Source organism: Larus michahellis, chromosome 1 (genome assembly GCF_964199755.1).
Source record: "Larus michahellis chromosome 1, bLarMic1.1, whole genome shotgun sequence".
NCBI lineage: Eukaryota > Metazoa > Chordata > Aves > Charadriiformes > Laridae > Larus > Larus michahellis.
The window spans coordinates 87,205,352-87,224,979 of record NC_133896.1 but is presented as its reverse complement, the minus strand read 5'-3'; the positions used below and the strand labels follow the sequence as shown (position 1 = coordinate 87,224,979).

Sequence of the window (19,628 nt, the reverse complement as noted above, 5' to 3'; positions counted from 1 at the left end):
GTATCATGCAGCCCAACGGCACCTTCTCGTTCCGACAGGAACTGTGCGAACCAGGCTTTAAAAACTTAGTTTCAAGCTAAGACACAACCTGTTGCAAACAGCGTGTTTTAGACAGACATTTGCTGGTATAAACACAGAATGTGATCTCGCATGGCGATGCTGCTTTTTGTCAGCTTGTTTATGACGACTACAATTTAAAGGTGGAAAAGCGCTGTGATTCTCTTTCTAGCATCTCTCACTCTTCTTACAGTTCTGGGTTTTAGGACAGGATCTGCCTGTTATTTGTACAGAGGAGACGCGTTACAACTTTTAAACTGTGTGGGTGTCTAACATGAAACTGAAATTTAATACCACCCATTCTAAATAAGTTTAATATCAATTTCTTTGAAAGCTTAGTCTCTTGTTACTACAGAAAGGAATGTGAAATGTTGACTTCCAACGTGCATCTTTCTTTTTTTTCTTTCTTTGGTAATTAAAGATGTATATGTATTTTATGTCTTAAAGGATCTAGAGCTTTAAAACGGTAGTAATAGGTCTATTATTGCTCCTCTAGTAACTGCAAGAAATTCCAGTCCCCAATAGAGGACAGCAATATACTAGGTTCAGGAAAAATAAAAGAAAGATTTTTAGGGCACTCAAATGTCCTAAAGAACTAAAAGTAAATCACTGAAATCGTGTTGATTTCTTTTAACAGACACATGGTTCATTCTACGAAAATGGTCAAGTTTCAATGTTGACATACGACAAATTATATGGATGGAAGAGTTGAGCAAAGAGATGTTAACCAAGGCATTAACAGGTTCCGAACCAATGACCAACGAAAGCTCGAGTCAGTAATGTGATCCGGTGATTAGGGCGCAATTCTAGACATATCCTTAAGGTGTGTGACTAAGTAGTTTTATATAAATGCCACCTAAATCTTCCTTGTAATTAAGACAAAGGCAACACTGATAACTGAGAAGCTAATTTTTGAGCTAAAAAACATGCTGTTTCCCTAAAAATTTTTTACCCTTTTATGACTGAAACAATGTTTCTGAAATCCCTATTCTAGCTGCAGTTTAACTGCCCAGTTCAGGAAAGAATTGAGCTTTTTAATGGAACTTTTCTATTTCCAGATTAACTGATGGGAAAGTGAAAAGAAAGTCATCTTTACTTATAAAGCATAAACTAGACATATTAAGGGTCCTTAACCTCTCCTATTGCTGTATTGAAACGGACAGGAAGACTGAGTGGAACGTGACTGCAAGCGCAAGTGACTTGTAAGTATAATTTTAATTTTTTTTATTATACTGGTATTTTACTAGAAGAGCACCTACCTTCAGAAGTCTTAATACTGTGATGGTATTGGGATTACAATCTTGAAGAATCTAGATATTTCTACGGGTATCTGTGACATTTTCTCATAGCAGTTTTATTTTAGACTTAAACATAAAGCTTTGAATTCCTCGCCTACTATAATCTTATCAGGACAGCACCTGTCAGGTTAGCAACTGGGGTATACCAACTTCCTTCGATGTATACTGAATTAAGCCAGATAAATCTGTCTCAGATTTTCGTAACACTGTAGGAGTGTTAAGAACAACACAAAACATGAAAAGAACAAATGTGAAAATTTGGACATGGTTCCCATGCTTTACACTGTTTAGTTTTTTACTGCATGCGTCTGACGTGGTGACAGCAGGCTCGTCTGCCCGCCTTTCTGGCTCTTCAACACCTTAAGGCCGTACTGCTGGCACGACGATCGCTGCGTGATGACGTTTGAAGCCAAGCTAATTGTAAGGAAATGTGTTACTGTGTCCTGTAGTAGTGAGCTGATGAAGGTCACCTCTTCAAAAGGAGCAACATGATACTCTCCAAAAGGAGAGAGGAGAAACCCCAGCCAAAGAACTGTCTCTCTCGGTCCTTCGGTATTTATGTTCTTGTATCGCCTTTTTTACAGGAGGATTTTTGTTGGGGCTTCCTTTTATCCATATCTTCTTGTATTTCCAAAGGAAAGGCCTTTAGGTTTTCATTCACGCAAGGGAGGCAAAATCTTTTGGAGTAGAACAGACTGCATTCCTGTAAAGAAAATAACATTATTAGCAGGATACACAAAATGGAACTGCTGAAGTTCCACTCTCACTAAACCACATTTATATTTAGAACTCTTCTAAATTAATTTTTTCTTCTAGGTTGAAATATTCCAGCAATTTTGCTTCTTTCCTATTCAATAATTCTAACATCTGGTTAGAGCTAACTGGGTGAAAAATAAAAACTGGGTCTGCAACAATCGCGAACCAAATCGACTGTCATGTTGCTCCTTTTAAAGAAGCGACCCTCATCAGCTCCCTGTTACAGGGGACAGGAACACATTTCCTTGCAATTGCCTTGTCCCTCAAGCATCATTCATGGTTCTCCTGGCGTGATCACTAAATTCCAAACAGGATTTAATGGGTAAGCTGGAGCTGGTGTTGCTGACAGATTATTCTTGGGGAGTTAAACATGAATAAAGGCATCAGCACGGATGGATCAGGACATCTTTCTGGGTGTAATGGATTCCATGGGTTTTACCTAAATAGCAAAGTTTTCCTCTAAGAGATTTCATCCATTTAATCACCTTCACCTTGAATAAATGTACTTGCTGATTAAAAACTAAAAGCATACATGGCACTAAAGGTTGAGCTCATGTCTCTTATCTGAATTCTTGATGGCAAAGTATAAAAGCCATTGTGCACAAAGAAGGTATTTACCCTGCCCTTGAAATGCAATGACGCTATGATCTGACGTTTTGTTCACAGTTGATTTGGTTAGCAAGCCTTACAGACCAAATATTTATTTTTCACCCACTTAGCTCTAAGCAGATATTAGTTATTGACTAGGAAGAAGCGAAACTGATGGAATATTTTGATCTATTTGCAGTACAGAGTTTGGACAACTGGAAGCAAAGCTTACTAATGTATTATTCCTTTGCCCTGCGGCGAGACTGAAACCCATGGTTCTCCTGGTGTGCTGACCACTAAATTCCAAATAGGATTTAACGAGTAAGCTGGAGCTGGTGTTGCTGATGGATTATTCTTGGGGATTTAAGCATGAATAAAGACATCAATTCAGATGGATGGGGACATCTTTTTGGGAGTAATGGATTCCAGGCATTTTACCTAAATGGCAAAGTTTTCCTCTTGCCATGGTCATTTGTGGCTGGCCTATCTCTGGAGGCCTTGGCTTGGATGTTTCTGTTCTTGCTTTTGTTTCCCGTGTCACTATCTGGACTTCAGCAGCAGATGATTATATCAAAATCACAATCAGCCTGCCTCTGTGTGACTTTCAAGCCCGAGGAACAACTTCTCTTCATCTATTGTCCTTTTCTGCACTGACTGCCAGGCCCCTTCATATTCAGAGCTAGTGTGAAGCCTTGGTCTCTGAAAAGCCCTGAAACTGGATTTCAGTTGCACAACCTCCAGAGCCTATTGTTTTTTGTCTTTTAGCATCCTTAATACTTTAAGCTGCCAATTAAAAAGGGAAGATTAGAGTTTAAGTTCTTCTTGTTTGTATTGCAAAATGGCACACAGGTCCCCCCCGCCGCCCGCCCCAGACTCCAGGTTAAGTTCGTGGCTCCACAGCGATGGATGCTGACCCACAGGCTGCTCCTGGGCAACGACAAAGGAGGGCAGAGGCTTTTCCCCCCATTCTGCAGCCAGGGAAGGCTGATGTTAAGACGTAGCTCCTGATGCATATACAAGTGCTCAACTTGCATTCTTTTAGCTGAAGCGAGTTGCCAACTTTTTCTGATTTTGGAGAATAGGACTCACGCAAATCATGAATATGAACCATTGCACACCTGGGCACTGGTTCCACAAACCCTTAGTCCTCCTCTCTCAGTCGTGGGATTATTCAGCCTAGCTGTTGTTTTAGTGAATTACACTTATTATGTATAGTCAAGCCCTTATTTGGGCCTTTGACCATCATCCTGATAGAGTTCTGGGTTTAATCAGATAATTCTTTAATATGTTTTACCCCTGCCATGACCATGGCAGGAGGGACCATTTCAATTTCAAACTTAACAGTAAAATTCAGGCAAAACTGAGCTGCAAAAGCACACTGCCAGAGTTTATTTCGGTTTTCACACAGATCACGTCTGAAAGCAATACATACAGGGATATTATCTTTACCACACTCGTAAAGGAAACTCTATGTAAAGGAAAAGTTCTGACTAACCATGTCCAGGATTGACCTCGCATGACTGGAAGTTGAGTGGAAAGCAGCTGTAGTATTACGTTTATCACTTAATACCTACAATCACATCCAAGGTTAGTGTTTAGTCACCTTCTGCTGAGGTGAGCAATAAGGGATGAAAACTTGGCTCCCTTTCCTCCTTTCTTCTCCAAAAGCCATGTCTTTTCTTTTCCTATGTTTAGCAAGTGTTGCAATAGAGAAAGAAATAACTGTTTCAAATGACTAATATGGTCAGATTATATAATTTCCTCCCCCCTTTTCTGAAAGGGAAACAGGAAGAAAGGCACTCGACCTTCCTAAGGAGTTTTTGAAAGCATTTTTATTATCTTCCTTTTTGTGGAGTTTTGACACGTCTTAAGACGTTACCGATAATCGTTAGAATTATTTCCACTTGGGCTGGAAATAATGGCACTTAACCAATACACTGTGCTAAAGATTGGTTCAGTAGGGTGACTGGAGTAAATTAATTGAATGACACTTAAGAGAAAATCTGAAGTGAGTTTATGAGCATTATCAGAACAGTTGCTAAGTCTGGACTTTCATTGGCACAGCACAGCCAAGGAAAGACACTTCAGCTAGCATGGGTTGTCTCATGAAAAGCTTAAAAGCTGGCAAATTAAATCCAAGCCCTTTGCCAAATCTAAAGTCAGAAGTGTCTTAATTTTGCCACAGGTTAGTCTAGTGCTATTTTGACTTCACATAAAAATGAAAGCAACCTGTCGCAGGAAAGTTTCCATCAAATTGGTCCAACTGCTTTGCCAAAGAGGACCAAGAAAGCATAATTTTCTTCAGCTTCAATTCTTATGTTATAACATTATGGAAACATTCAGCATAGGGCTGAGTTGATCTGCTTGGGTCAAGTACAAGCAGGAACCAAAACCAATCCACAGAGATATTATCCTAACTTTGGCTCTCTCTACTGCCTTGGGTAAGTTTTTACTTCTCTGGACTTTTAATTTTCCCTACATGAAAGAGGAATAGTATGTGTTTACCTATGTTGTGGTGTGGGTGTTTAAAGCACTAATTATCATTTCTGCAGATCTCTTTCAATGTTACCTAAGCTGTATTGCTAAATACATTTTGAAACCATAGTCATATGTGTGATTCACTATCTGGCCTGGCCAGTTTGGTAAGAAATTTATTCTCAATTATTTACAATCAAGGTTTTGCTTTGAGTGATACCGTTGGGGGAATCTTGAAGACTCAGATAACAAGTAAATGATTGACATATTTCCACGACAGGCAAAATAGGCAGGAATGTCAAAAAGATTAGAAGAGGCTTCTATTAGCTCACTGCTAATCTAGGGCACAACAATGTAAGAAGATATTAACTGAAACAATTATTAAATCTTTTTTTTTTTTTAAAAAGCAAGCCCCATCTTCATTCAGAAACACACACTGTGTGGAAAGATACTGAGAGGCTGAAACTCTGTTTCTGACAGATTTAACTGCCAAGCTTGGGACCATCCATTGAATCCTTCATAAATTCAAGACACTTCATTTGGGAATGAAAATAGCTAACTGTGCTCAAGTTTGCCCAAAATGTATCTGAGTTGCTAATCCTCTGCTGTTAAAAAGGAGGGATAAACCTGACGTGTCAGGGCAGGAATCAAGCTCATAAGCCCAAACTATCTGACTTGCTGCACTTGCCTCTTCCTCTGGCTGTGCGTGGGAGCGAGTCAACTACCAGCCAAGATGAGGACATTGTCACTAGGAAGATCTTGCTCACATGTGAGTTTTGCCTCCACACAACTGCCTTGAGCTACTTGGCTCTGGAAACTTGAGCCGAACTACTAAAGACATAACCAGAGAGCACTGGCATTTCATCTGACTCCCATGTAGTCCTCAGGTAGTTCCAGAAAAGAAACAAAAAAAAAAAAAAATCTCAGTTGCAATCTCTAGTCTGAGCTTTTGGTGATTTTCATTTATTTAAGTGACAGAAAAGACTTCAGTAATAGGAAACAAACCTGATCAGGAGAAAGGTGTAATTGCATGCTCCTCTTAGGACAGTAGACCAAATCCATCCTTGGTGCTAACTCCCTGCAAGTCAGAATAGCAGCTAAACTTGTCCAAGCGTGCCAGTTTCCTTTTGGATGTGTCTGTCCAAGCCTGTAAGTTTTCTCAGTGTAATTTGACCCTTTGTTTTGCTCAGGAGAATTTCCTCAAGTCCCCACACAGAAACTGTCTGGCATTGGCATATGAGCTGTCTCAGTTGCCCAGATTATATCACCTCATGCTCTGAGCAGGCCAGAAGTGTTACTTTGTCCCACCAGCAATATAACTGGCCACCAAACATCATGAAAAAAAAAATTCTACATCTTCACAGAGTCTTTAACAGGTCCATCTGTTTGTTTTATAACTCCTGCTACTAGCTACTTTCATTAAGGATCATGTCACTGGAACTGGCCCCTAACCACTGTAATTAGAGAATGGGCTGAAAAGGTTGAATTTGAAAATGGATAAAGATGACACTTAAGACCAAGGTGTGCTCTCACACATGCTATTAGCTGCACTCTAGATTTAAGCACATCACTTTAGGATAGCAAACAACAACTTTGAAAGAGAAGGCTGGGATCTGGCTGCTGTAAGGGCAACAGTATCTGGTGATACAAATACATACTGTTGTCTGTGTAAACAATCAGGTGACGTCTCCACGGGTTGAGTCATGCTTGAGTCCTGACTACTGCATTAGTCCCAAATCTCTTTCAACCACAGAATTGGCTTGCCAAGGGAAAGGAGCGGAACCTAAGTTTTCTTGGTTCATTGTACTGCCTCAAAGAAGCATAGTACAGCCTCCAGACACTGATAATTGTGTAATAACTTGTCTTCATTTTTGCTTTGAACTCACAGCAAACAAAGGGACTAGTTCTGCACTGAGGAGGAATTAAGACAACTGTAATTTTACAGCACCTTTCTGAACCACACTCAGATTTCATAGCTTAAGGTTGCCTACCAGCTGCTACTCAAATTCATTCTTCATAGAGTTATCACAGCATCGCACAACTCCCCTCCCTGCTCACTTTCTCTCTCACTTAGCTTTTGCAAATAGGATGCACAGCCCTGTGCTGTGCATGCAAACCTAACAATCCACGGATCTTTAGATCCCCTTTACAAGAAAAAAAAAAAAAATCTACTGTTGGTATATCATGATCTACCCAACGTTAAAGGTCTTGAAGTAATATGTGATATCCCTTGCATTTTCATGTGCTGAGAAAGTGGGAAAGAGCACTTGTTATGTTTGTGAGGCTAGACCATGCTCATCTCCAAATAGAACGCTTAAAGTTGCTGATCATTTTAATTGAATACAAAGAACTTTACATGGGGGAATCGTACAATTAGCTTGTCTTAAAAATCGGCTGTTTAGGTTTTTGCTGTTTGTTTTTTCTCTAACAGGTCACCAGGACTGAAACAAAATGATTGGAGAAGCTTGTTTCACTTGTTACTTACTGTACCAACGCACACTGATCTGCTACACAAACTGCAATGAGACCCAAGGATGAGGAACTTGTCCTTGTAAGGGGTGAAAGGATCCTTCATAACATAGCTTTCTTCTAAAAGCCTGCAAGAGAATAATTTCAGGCTATTGAGGGTAGATTTCACAGCAGGGGAGAGTTGAAATGGGGAACCTGTGGAGGCTGAAAAGGTATCATCTCTTTCTACTTGATTTGCTTGGTCTGGTGTTGTACAGGAGGCAATGTAGCAGCTATGCAGCTCCCTTCCTCTTCAAAACCAACATTGTGGCTGCCTTCAGTCCTATACTGCACTATCTATCTTCCAGAATTAGGGCAACTGGTGATCCTCTCAATGGTCTCTTAGTAGGTTTTTCTCAGTGCTCTACCTTAAAGTATTTTTTTTTTATCTTCCATTTTTATGACAGGCACTCCTTACCACGGCCAACTTGAGTACCTTGTCAAGTTATCATTTCAATTGCACAGCTTTAAATTAGAAGTTCTCTTCTGAAGCTGCATACGTGTGAGTATAAAATAAAAAGATTATACTGCTCTTAGTTATGTCACTGCTGTAAAGCTAAGGATCCCATCTCTTGCAAGCAGGAGCTACTTGCACAGAGGCATTACAATGACCTGAAATATGCTTACTTTATGTCTGAGACAGTACTGTTTGCTTCAGGGTATTAAGGGAGTGCATTTATTAATAATTTGGCAACCTGCTTGGAAAGGACTAAGGCCTTATTCTTCCTGGGAGCTCCAGGCAAAATATTACAGAAGTCAGTTGGGTGTCTGTCTGCACAGGGCACCCTGCAAGGCTTGCTTATTCTTGGACTTAAATCAAACTTGGATTCTGTAGTAATATCGAGTACAATATATATTTAAAAGGTATTCTGCTAACTCATACTGCCTTCTCCTTGTCTACATACATACATACACAAACACATATGTGTGCATCCGTGAGTTTATTCCTTTTTCTCTCTACTCAAAAAAAAAAAAGCCTCAAGCCTTCCATTGTTAGGAATGATCAGGCCTCTTAACATGGCAGATCACCTTGTCAACAAGTCTCCTCGTGTACGAAGACTGCATTACCTTTGCAAAGCTCCCCTGGCAAGATTCACAGTCCTAATGTAGTCATCATCAGTGCAGAAAACTGGCCATCGTACAAGCCTTCACGTCTGGCATATGTTTCCTGCAGCACTGCATTTAGGACATGTGAGTAGACCAGAGAGCCAGCTAATAAAGACAGCGTGTAAAGCTCTTCTTATATGCACGTACAGAAGAGTTATGCTTCAGCATTATTCTTTCGCTTTTTGAATCGCAGTAATCCAAACAGAGCTGAGATGTAAACACTGAGCTTGGATAACCTAAAGTTAAGAAAGTTCAGCTTTGATTCAGACTCTTTACAAATGGACCTGATCAAAGCTGGGCCATTGCTCTGCTGAGTAGAAGTGGGGAAAAACAGTGGGATTTGGAATGATAAAAATACAGCTGCCCAAGGAAAACAGCCCAAGCAGGTGGTGATCAACAGCTATTTCCATTTTATAAGAAACTGAGCAGTCTTAATGGGGAGTCTTAATGCTGAGTACACGCTTAACTTCCAGTTCCAGTGAGCTCCTGACTGTGGTTGTCTGATGGGTTTGTTGACCAGAATGGCCTCAACAGAGCTAAGTAAACTCATACGTTTAAAGCTAAGTGCTTTGTTTTATGGGGAGTTTAATGTCTGCAGACAAAGTCTTAACTGCAAAGTTTCTATTCAAATTATCCCTGCTTAGCAGAGATGGAAAAAGCTTTGGTCTCCTAAAATGTAAATATGTACTAAATTTCCACACACTTTAATGCCATACAATCTGCCAAAGAATTGTCTAATTCGCTCAAAAAAAGCACTGCCGTTCAAAACTCCACATCATGTCAAACAGCTCTTAAAAAGTGTTTTTACCATATATATTTAGTTCATGCTGTGTTTACATGTTGCCCAGCTGACACAGCTGTAAGGAAAGGGCTATTCCCAGAAATGTTAGGCTGACAGTCAACAGTATTCTAGTAAGAAAATAACGGTATAGGTAAATAGTAGGGTGGTCAGTGGGGATAGGAAATAGGTTAACTACAAATCTTTGCACGGTATTGAAACAGGACAGGAAAGTTGATTCTTTTGTCTTTGCTATCAATGCCGACAATTTTTAACATTTTTTCCCTCTGGAAAAAGAACGTCACTTTAAGTAGCAAGCCTCATATTCAGGGGCAATATGGCATATTATTGGGTTTATGCAGTGCACTTCATTCCATAGTACAAGGCTTCTAGTGCTCACAGCATAAATGAAGTCTGTAACATGAAAGTCTGTACTTACACAATAGAGCGTGTGTTTGGTGGCTTCTGCCCATAGTACGTGTATGGAGCTGTTAAGCCACATAGCTGACACGTGAACTCTCCTGTAGGCCGAACTTCTTTGGGAGCACCCATCTTTAAGCTACCTACAAGAAACACAAAAATCCTTTAGCTCAAAAATGCAATACTGGAAACACACCTGCAAGAAGATTAAACTGATGTGGGACATCTGGCTATGCAAATGAAAATCCAATGGAAAATAGACTATTGCAAACCTTGATTAACATGTGTTTTCTCCCGAATCAAGTTGGTTTCCCAGATCTCAGTTAAATTTTCAAATTCCTTGGACAGGTTTAGAAATTGCAGCCTGGGAGCCTAACTATAAACTTCACCTATTAATTTTGAACTTGATCCATAAAAAGAATTTAGGTAACAAAGTATAGGTCTGTGATCTGGAAAACCCTTTGCTCAACCAAGGCCTATGCTCCCTAAGCGCTTCCCAAGACACAACTCCTTATCTGTTGTGCAGAATCCTAATCCAGTTCTGCAATGCCTGTCTCCTCCCACAAACTGCAAATGGAGCCGTGAAAGGGTTTGGGACCCCACTTAGGAGGCAGGTACCAGAAAGCCAGGTGTCGCAATGATTTGCTATGTCTTTTTCTTTGCTTCTGGACCACCTTTGAATAGAGTTTTGGGAGCTTAACCCTGGCTCCCTGTTCTTATCTGGCTTTCTTTGGAAATTAGGCTGATGTAATCAACCTCTGCCTAGATAGAGTGTTGGCCCATTTAAGCCACAAAGGACAGAGGAGGAGGTACCTTTAAAACAGTTTAGGTCCTATAACTTTTATTAAAATAGGCAGAAGACGGAGACTCTGCTTTATCCTCATGGAAGATACCCATCAGAGAATCTGCGCATGCAAAAGCTGTTGTCCATCTGTCTGAAAGATTTCAGACACCCATTACAAAGCCATAGCTATCAGTCACGAGATACAAAATGTAGGAAACCATGCTTCACCAGCTTTGGTGCTTACAAGAGGACTTGCTTAAAATCTTGGCCATTGATTTACATTTGGGAGCTTATTCTTCACTGACAGCACTTTAGTTCAAAGTCACACCCCGAGTTTTTCAAAAAGCATGGTGTGGCAAGTATGCTCTTAGGACTGAGTTTGGTATGTACGTATGATCAGATCAAACACAGCTAACCATGTGCCTGCCAAAGACCTGCACCAATCCATGCATGAAATGCAAAGGCTTGTTTCCAAATTGGGTATCTTCAACCACCTGCACCATTTTCTTGAACAGACACATTCACCTTGTAGTTAGCAAAAAAACTCACACTTTTAGCTAAAAGCCCTAACACTTTTCATGGCATGCAGTCTTCTGCTGCAAGCCTGTCAGCTTTTTTCAGCTGACATCAAGCTGACATCAAGCTGTTAGGAAGGTGAGCACTAGGATTTGGGCAGTATCTCAGCATTTAGGTTGTGTGTGCTCACAGCTGAGCAGACATACAGCCTGCCAAAGGACAGCAGGTCATTCCCACTCTTCTAGCTTTGGAGCCATACCCTTCCTTCCCCTGCAGAGCTGATTCAGTTCACTAAGGCCATGTCTCTATTTATGCTTTAGCTCAGCTCAGGGGTTTTCTTTGGGAACAAACTGCCTGACTGTCCTCCCTTACCCCACTTGGTTTGTATTGTGGAGCAATCTTAAAGCACACAAACCGGACAGTTTCAGATGAAACTAAACTGAAAGATGTGCTCCAGAAGCACACCTAACACACTCCAACTTGAATGCCCAACTAATGGCCATTCAGTCTACAGGACAGGACCAGAGGTAGTCTGAGACATTCCGAAACATCAAAGAGAGGGAAGCTGCTAGCCAACGCCAAACACCTCAGTCTATGGTTTCACTCTTACTGCATCACAGTAGTTACTAATGTGGTAACAAATAAAAAAAACCCTTTTTTTTCTTCCAACATCTTTTTTTTTTTCACCTCTTGTTTTAGGGAATCAAACTGGCTTGCAGAGGAATCCATCTCCTAACAGTAGTACAAGGTAAGAGGCAAAACTGCACAGCCAGGAGAAAGCGGGGACTGAGCTGAGGGACCTGTATTTCCTTCTTTCAATGACAGTAAGCTGCTATTTCTGCTCACCCTATGTGATGAAACTGAATCCTTAGAGACATATGCTGCTAAGGTGAATTAGGGGCAAGGTGAAGCAGAACTGTGACTACTTGTCATCTAATGTTCCAGAAGAACAGGGAGCCCCAAGATCCTCAGAGGTTACAGAGGCTTCGTAACCTTCGTAAACTTCAGAAAGTCCTAGCCTCTTAAATCCTGAAACTTAATTTTGGGAATAGTCTCCCTCACCCCATCATTCGTTCACCACTAGCCTTTCCGCTGCCATTCCTGGCATTTCAGTAGAACAGGGAGTTCTTCAAATGTAACACAAATAGGGCTGGGTACTCGTTTAAATTAATCCAACTTGCGAATACTTTAGGCAACTACATTTTTTCAAAAGTGATGTAACCCTTGGATATCATGTATTTTCCCTACCTCACAGGGATGCTGGAGAGAATTTAATTAACTAAAGTGCTTTCAGATTTTTCAGTTAGATATAAGGCACATACATGCTACCTATTTCCCGCTGTGTATTAAAACTGGGATTCTTCAAACTATACACAAACTCAACTAAGAAGTCTGCTTTGAACTCTGCACTTCAGGTTTACCAGATAAAGCCCCCAAACATACCTAAATGTACCTTTTGTGTAGGTAGTCAGTGGCAATACCAAGACACCCACCTGTGTGAATGAGATTCAGTCCCAAATATTGTATGCAATTTCTTGTAATCGGTCTTTTTTAAAAAAGAGAAAATAACTGACTCCACAAAGGTAGAGTACAGAAAGTCACTTAAATCAAATACAGAAGAAATTGTGGTGATTTTTTTCTTTAAAATAAAGCAGAACACTAAGAACAACAACAAAAAAAGTGAGTATTTATGGCAGCGAGGATCATCGACTTTGGAATGAATGTGTCCTGATTCCAAGTCAAAATAACAGCCCTGGGTTCAGAGCCGAAGTACGTTAGATATAGAAACACCTGCTCTCTTACAGACCATTGGCATGTAGAACAGAATCTGTTCAGTGACTACCACTGGGAAGGAATGATATCTATGTACAAACAGATTTTTGGCTATGCCAGTTGAAAAGCATATGATCCTGCCTGCGAGGCACAGATGAATTTATGATGCTTTCCATTTTACCCCCAGCTTACAAGTCATTGGTATCAGCTGTACCAAGTTTTATTTCACTGGGAACATCATTTGTCCTGAGAGCTTGTCTACACAGCAACACTTGGGAAAGCTGAGGTCACTAACTCGAGGTGTGACATTAATGAATGTGAACGTACAGATTTCAGAGTGAACGCTCCCATTCAGAAGTAAAGTTTGCTATATAACAAAGTAAAGCCATTTTCCTTCTGAAGAAAGAAATTTAATGGCAGATGTAATAACATTTTGGTTTATGTATGTGCTTCACACCTTTAGTCTAAATCCCCAAGCAGGCAAGTCCTAAGACGCACTCTCTCACAAAGCTTCTAGTGCTTCCAAAACCCTTATCTGCAATTAAAGGAACTGCATCTTTATGTCAGACAGCAAACGCACAGAAGCAATTTTGGGACAAAACCACAGTCAAGACAGACACTGGTTTATCACAAAGTAAGCTCATTGGTTTGGCCCTATACACCATCTTAGCAAGATGCCTGATATGACAACTATGACAAGGTATCTGCCTCCCCTCTCCAAGCAGACATATGAAACATGAGTGAGAACTCGTTTCTCTTTAGCATACCAACAACAGGATGAAGGATCTCTTGGGGAGATAAAAGTCTAGGGCACTAATCCCTTCATAATCATTACAAGCAAATTTGTGACCTCAAGTGACTCAAATCATCATCAGTGCTAACACTGGCTTTTTCTCTTCTCTTTGAGCAGCACCATGTCCCAGTAACATGTCAAATATCTGGCTGGCATGTACTGCAGAAGTCTTTTAGAACAGCTTGTTTAGAACTCAGTTCTGCCCGAGCATTTGCTGTTTTGGCTGTAAGCCGCAAGGTACTTTAAACACATGCTTTAAGCACACGCATAGCTCTTCTGAAAAGAGCACAGCTACCCACACACGCATGATTACGAAGCAATCACTGAACTAGCACGCTCAGCAGAAACCTGCCAAGTCAAGCCCTGAATGCTGCAGAACGTGTGTGAGGTTGGCCCACGTGTCGTGGTGAAAGGTAAAGCACACAGATTAGAATGCCATACTAAGGAAATAATTGCAGTAAAAGAAAGGCACAGGTTAGATAGCAGCACTATAAGAGTGTTTCTCCACACTGTGACTGATCCATGATACGGATGTGGGGAAATGGCTCTCATTGCAGTTCTCTAGGGACTCCTAAAAAACTTCAGGGCAGTTCTGCTCGAAGCATTCTGCTAACAGGCCTGGAAGGCATGCCAGAAATAATAAATCACCATTAAGTTCTCAGGGTCAGTGGCGAAGTAGTGGCACAGATACGTAATCTGATTTTCTTTGCTTCAAACCTCATTAGCACAAGTCTTTACAATGCATAGGTTAAGCCCCTCTTAATACTCCACAGGAGAATCATGTATTTCTGAGTCACTGATAAACTAGAGAAACTATACAAGAAGCAAACTGCCTACAAACAGACGTAGACTTTGGTTTAAAGGGGTGTCAGATAAAACCAACACTGACACACCTTTAATCCTCTCCAATTAAACCCTTGTTTCTTTTTCCTGCCAAGATTTTCCTGCAGTATCCACTGTTGATGACGATGACCTATTAAAATATTCACAGCTTGATTCTCTACGGGAAGGCGTACTCCCTAATAGAAGGGTAGGAGCCACTGAGTTCATAGCCTGGTAAACGCCAAGTTATTTTGCAGTGTTTGGTGTGATATAAATTTAAATATACTTCAGCACTAGGAATGCACTCACCTCCTTCAGAAAAATCATCTGTTGCCTAACTGCTCAGGTAACAGACGAAAGAGCAGAACGTTCTTACTTGCTAGTTAATCCCCAGGTGAACAACTCTCTCCCTCCAGTTCCTTCATGTTATTGCCCTGAAGGTATGTTTAGGTCACCTGTTGGCTGCCTCCTTGCTCTTCTTTTGAGGTGACTTACCTTGGGTTCAGCGTAACAAATTAGCCCAGGAATGCAATTTCACCAAGTGTGACCATTTGGAACTTTTACCCTTATTACCTGTCACAAAGATCACTTGACTGAGTTAAACCTTGACTTGTTGCAGCAACTTCTCCCTTCAGGCCGGGGGGATTGTGCTGAGGTCACTGCAGCACACAGGCTTCCCTCGAGGTATGGGTCATATAGCAGACCCCGAGCCCTGCTTTTTAACAACAGCTTGTGTAGACTCCCTGTGGCTGTACGATAAACAGCCTAGGTGGTCACAGATGTGAAAGCATGAATGTTTTCTGAAAAGCTGTAGGGAATGTTTGAACAGGGTGTGTCAGCAGAAAGAGAGCAGACAAGCAAATCAAACCCCTTCCTTAGGTAAAAAAGCTTTCCGAACAGAAGATGAACCTCAAAAAGGCATCAATTGATGCATGACTTAAAGCTGAGAAACCAACACTCAAAAAAATCTAGCCCAAGTACTCCTTACTTTAATACGGCAGGCAGCCAGCTCCGAATTAGACAGCATTTAATAAAGAAGAATCTCAAATTAGGTAAGAATTTAACAGCTTCAGACAGGAATGCTGCAACGAGGCACCGATTAACCGGTGTGTACAACCGTCCTCTAGTGGACGCATCGGAGCTGTACAGCCCCGGCGACTGGCAGTATCACTGTTAGTGGCTGCGGGGAATCCTGGTGCCAGCTCCTCAGCTGTTAAGAACTACACAGTTGTTAAAAGCCCAGCTAAGTGGATCACACAGTAAGAGTAAATGATAGGATAAAAGCAAGTTGCCCAAACAGTTACGGTAGAGGCATCTCCCTATCTGGTTGCAGAAGCAGGTTGCAAATGGTGGATATCTTTGCTGTGTAACAGAACAAACAATCCTGACAGAGGAGGGAGAACTACAGCGTCAGTAGCCCTTCCTTTCCTTACCCCCAGAATTAATCTATGGTCATATCTGGTTTCCTGCTCTCATTCCTGTTTCTTCTCCTCCTCCTACAACAGGCTTTCCTAAGCAGAGTATAATCACATCATCATCCATGATGCCATTCTAACATTCTATTGGTAAAACGGCCTAGAAATTAAAGGAAGGCAAAGCAAGCTTGTTGCTCTTCTCACAGCAGTTATAGCTACTTACTGCAAAGGAGGTAACACAGGAGATCCAAACACTGAAGCGTTCACTGAAGTGAACATCAGTTCCAGATTACAGTTATTCCTTGCCAAAACAGGGAAACCAGACCCGAGGTCTGATTTCATTAAATCTCCTTTCTGGTATAGACCACCAAATAAGCATGCTATGGCCATAGGTTACACCCTGCCCTAAACTGATTTTGCCTGCCTTTCAAACTGTAGCTCCCTATACAGCTTGTTAGATTAATATCCATAATGGGTAAGGATAAGGCAGTATGGCTCTATTAATATATGTGATGATGATTCCTTCTAAGTTGTCCTTAAAGAAAAGTTATGTAGGGCCGCATATGTACGACTGAAAGTATCAGCTTGGTTAAGCACAATCTAAACTTAGTGCAACACTTTCCAAGACTCTAAAAATAAGAGCACCAAGATTTTGTGGAAATACACAAGGAGAGGCTAACACTGTGTTTTGGGAAATAAGACACTGCAAGTTGACATAATCCTGAAAGAAATAAATATAGCTTCAGTGATTTATCTCCCTACAGAGAGGAAAACTGGTACTGTAAGGAAATACTCAGTCCCCACTACGTGGGGTTGCATGTTACAATGTCCTTGCTGTGACTGTCAGTGCCCACTTTCCCCTGTTCAGCATTAATATACCCAAGGAAGAGAATTCTTTCCAGTAAAATGGGACTGAAGCTCTCGGTTTGTTAAGACTGACCTCTAGTTGAGAGCTGCTTAATGAAGTAAAGCAAAACTTCCAAAAGGAAAAGAAAACACAAAACTACTGGGGGGGGGGTGGGGGGTGGGGAGGGGGCATTGGGTAAAGACTGTCACCCTCAGAAAAGTCAAGAATAAAGACTCGTACCTACTATACATATACTTTCTCATGCACACAGCCGCACATATCTTCTTACAGGCATGCCCATTTCCTCTGAAAGATATGTTTCTCAAGTTTTATTATCCCAGCTATTGCGAACAGCGAGCACGAGAAAACACCAACAAACAGGTCAGCGAGCAAGTCTGGATTAAATGTGAAGGAAAGGCATGTGATTAACCTCTCTCCTTAGGCAGAGAGAGCATATCTAGCATCACCGAGATATGCAGATATTTGCTGAAGTTCTCAGAGCAGATTCCGAAAGAAACTGTGGTACCCCATCTCTCATACATTTTGTGGGCTTCCTAACTCCCCCTCATTTTTCAAGGGGAGTTGAGTACCTGATTGTTACCATGGCTCTACGATCCTCTAAGTTCAAAGCTGTGACCCCAACACCACCTTGCTCAAGTGCAACCTCATATTGGAAATGCCTACAGATGACAGGAAACAAAGGTTTCCCCTAAGTTCCCTAGGTCCCTTAAAGTTCCTTTGTGCCCATCCAAAAGCTTAAGTGTTCAAGGCCAGGCTGGATGGGCCTTTGAGCAGCCTGGTCTAGTGGGAGGTGTCCCTACCCAGGGCAGGGGGGTTGGAACTAGATGATCTTTAAGGTGCCTTCCAACCCAAACCATTCTGTGAAAAGCACTGCCCTTGCACAGCTCTGAACTTCCCTGGCATCCTCTCCCCAGTCCCCTTCAAGGCTGCATCCTGTAGCTCCGACCTCAGCTCACAAAGCTCCGCATTAAAAGTGATCTGTGGCCGCTACATTCAATTAAACAAAGAACAGACGTTATATTAAAGCCCTTGTGTAGGAAAAAAAAAAAAAATCCGAATCAAGCTTTGCCTCTAAATCCAAAAGCAGTGAGTGCCTCCTGTTAAGCAGTCACCCCGTTCAGCATGCTTCTCTCAGGAGACTCATGCTCTCTCTCACCTAGACTCCTCTCACATTTGCTTCTGGGGTGTGAAGGGCAGGGTCCCTCTGCTCAGTGTAACTTATTCTCCAGGAAGCCTGGCACTCTGGAGGTGGGAAGTGCGCATTTGAAACCTTTCCCACTCCAAGCAAAGCAGGGGGGTTGGACACTGCTCTCCCACCTCTGCAGCGAGGCTTCCTCTACTCGCCGTGTTCCTCCGCGATGGAGAAGCCCCGCACTCTGCCTCTGCAGCAACAGCCGAGCCCGTCTGGGTCCTGCCCTAAGGAGGGCTCCCGCCACCCGTCTTCCAGGGAGGGATCACGGCTGGCAAGGAGAACAGAAACACCCTTCTCAGATCGCAGACACGCTGCTGAAGAGCGGTTAAAAGCTTCATTCACGCCCATGCCCCTTCATTAGCAACAATATTATCTACCAGCGGGAACTGCTCCTGAGGAGCTCGGGTCCCCCGCGCCGCCCCTACACCGTGGCCTGGCTGACAGAAGGGCCTGGCCCTCCGCCCCGCTCGCCATGTTTTCGGGGGAGGAGGCGGGAAGGCCGCAGCCCGGCTCAGCCACAGCCGCCCGATTTCCACCCACCCGAGCTGCGCGGCACCCACCCGCGCCGCGGCGGCCACCACCCACGCGTGGCGACAGGCGGGTGGCTACCAAGGCGGCTTTCCCAGTTGCCCGCCCGGAACGCTGCGGTCTGAGGGCCCCGCGCCGCTCCGCCCTTAAAGGGACAGCGCCGTCGGGGACCGCGCCGCGCCGCGCCGCCGGCAGGTGGCGCCGTGCGCATGCGCGGAGTCCCGTCCGCCGACAGGTGGCGCCGTGCGCATGCGCGAGGTCCCGCTCGCCGCCTGCCTCGGCGCCTTTCCGGGGCGGCGCGGGGTTGGTCGGCCTTGGCCGCTGCTGGCCCTGGGCCCGTACCGCGGTGATGGACGAGCCGAGCGGAGCCCGCAAGGCACCTGGAGTTCAAGGCGGGAAGCGGGAGGGAGGAGGGAGGCGTTTTGGCTTCGGAAACAGCAGGTTATGGCTGGCCGCGTCCAGCGCAGGCAGGAGCGAGGGGCTTTAATTTTTTTGGAAATTTTATTTATTTAAATTTATTTATTTATTCCAATTATTTAGTAGAAATGCCTACTGTACAGAGAAGTAGCATTCCCACACTGGAATTCCAGTTATTCATTACCTTATTTCTTTCTGGAAAATTGCAAATTTATTCTTGATAGAGCTCAGGCATAAAAGCTGTGTGTTGCACTAATGTGGAAGATGTTTTCCTATTACGCTCTCTCCATGTAAATAACAAATTAATGCAGCTTGTAGAGGAATCTAATCACTCTAATTCAACATTCAGGGCAGCAAAAAATGATCGTGCTCATCTTCACTCTTCCAAGAATGACAGCAGATTTTAGTTTTTTAATGCATGGCCTATTTAGCTCATTAGTTTTAATATAGAGGTTTAAAAGTCTTGAGCAATATCTTCAAAACAAGATGTTAAGCTCTGCAAGTCCATAGCCTCATATAAAGATGTGGTTATG

General features: G+C 42.5%; 1 protein-coding gene across 5 annotated transcripts; it reads right to left on the bottom strand.

Annotated features, from left to right (window-relative positions):
• Positions 1–1,266: 1,266 nt before the first annotated feature.
• On the bottom strand, positions 1,267–18,865 carry CDPF1 (cysteine rich DPF motif domain containing 1). Of its 5 annotated transcripts, none has more exons than XM_074590315.1 (4): positions 18,711–18,865; positions 10,007–10,130; positions 7,660–7,771; positions 1,267–2,058 (listed from the first exon to the last, which is right to left on the bottom strand). In XM_074590315.1, exons 2-4 carry the CDS (start codon positions 10,117–10,119, stop codon positions 1,912–1,914), a joined length of 372 nt encoding a protein of 123 aa, XP_074446416.1. In that variant the 5' UTR covers positions 10,120–10,130; positions 18,711–18,865; the 3' UTR covers positions 1,267–1,911. The 5 variants fall into 5 exon arrangements, with proteins under 5 accessions (XP_074446416.1, XP_074446402.1, XP_074446427.1 ...); XM_074590301.1 differs by lacking the exon at positions 18,711–18,865 and adding an exon at positions 18,276–18,401; XM_074590326.1 differs by lacking the exon at positions 18,711–18,865 and adding an exon at positions 18,276–18,291 and having other exon boundaries at positions 10,007–10,126.
• Positions 18,866–19,628: the final 763 nt, after the last annotated feature.

What these genes read in the sequence shown, in the direction of transcription:
- CDPF1 (XM_074590315.1), bottom strand. Translation starts at nt 10,119, where the DNA reads ATGGGTGCTCCCAAAGAAGTTCGGCCTACAGGAGAGTTCACGTGTCAG. An exon ending in CCAAACACACGCTCTATTGT is followed by an intron (nt 7,772 to 10,006) that starts GTAAGTACAGAC and finishes ATTCTCTTGCAG; the next exon opens with GCTTTTAGAAGAAAGCTATG. An exon ending in GATCAGTGTGCGTTGGTACA is followed by an intron (nt 2,059 to 7,659) that starts GTAAGTAACAAG and finishes TTTTCTTTACAG; the next exon opens with GAATGCAGTCTGTTCTACTC.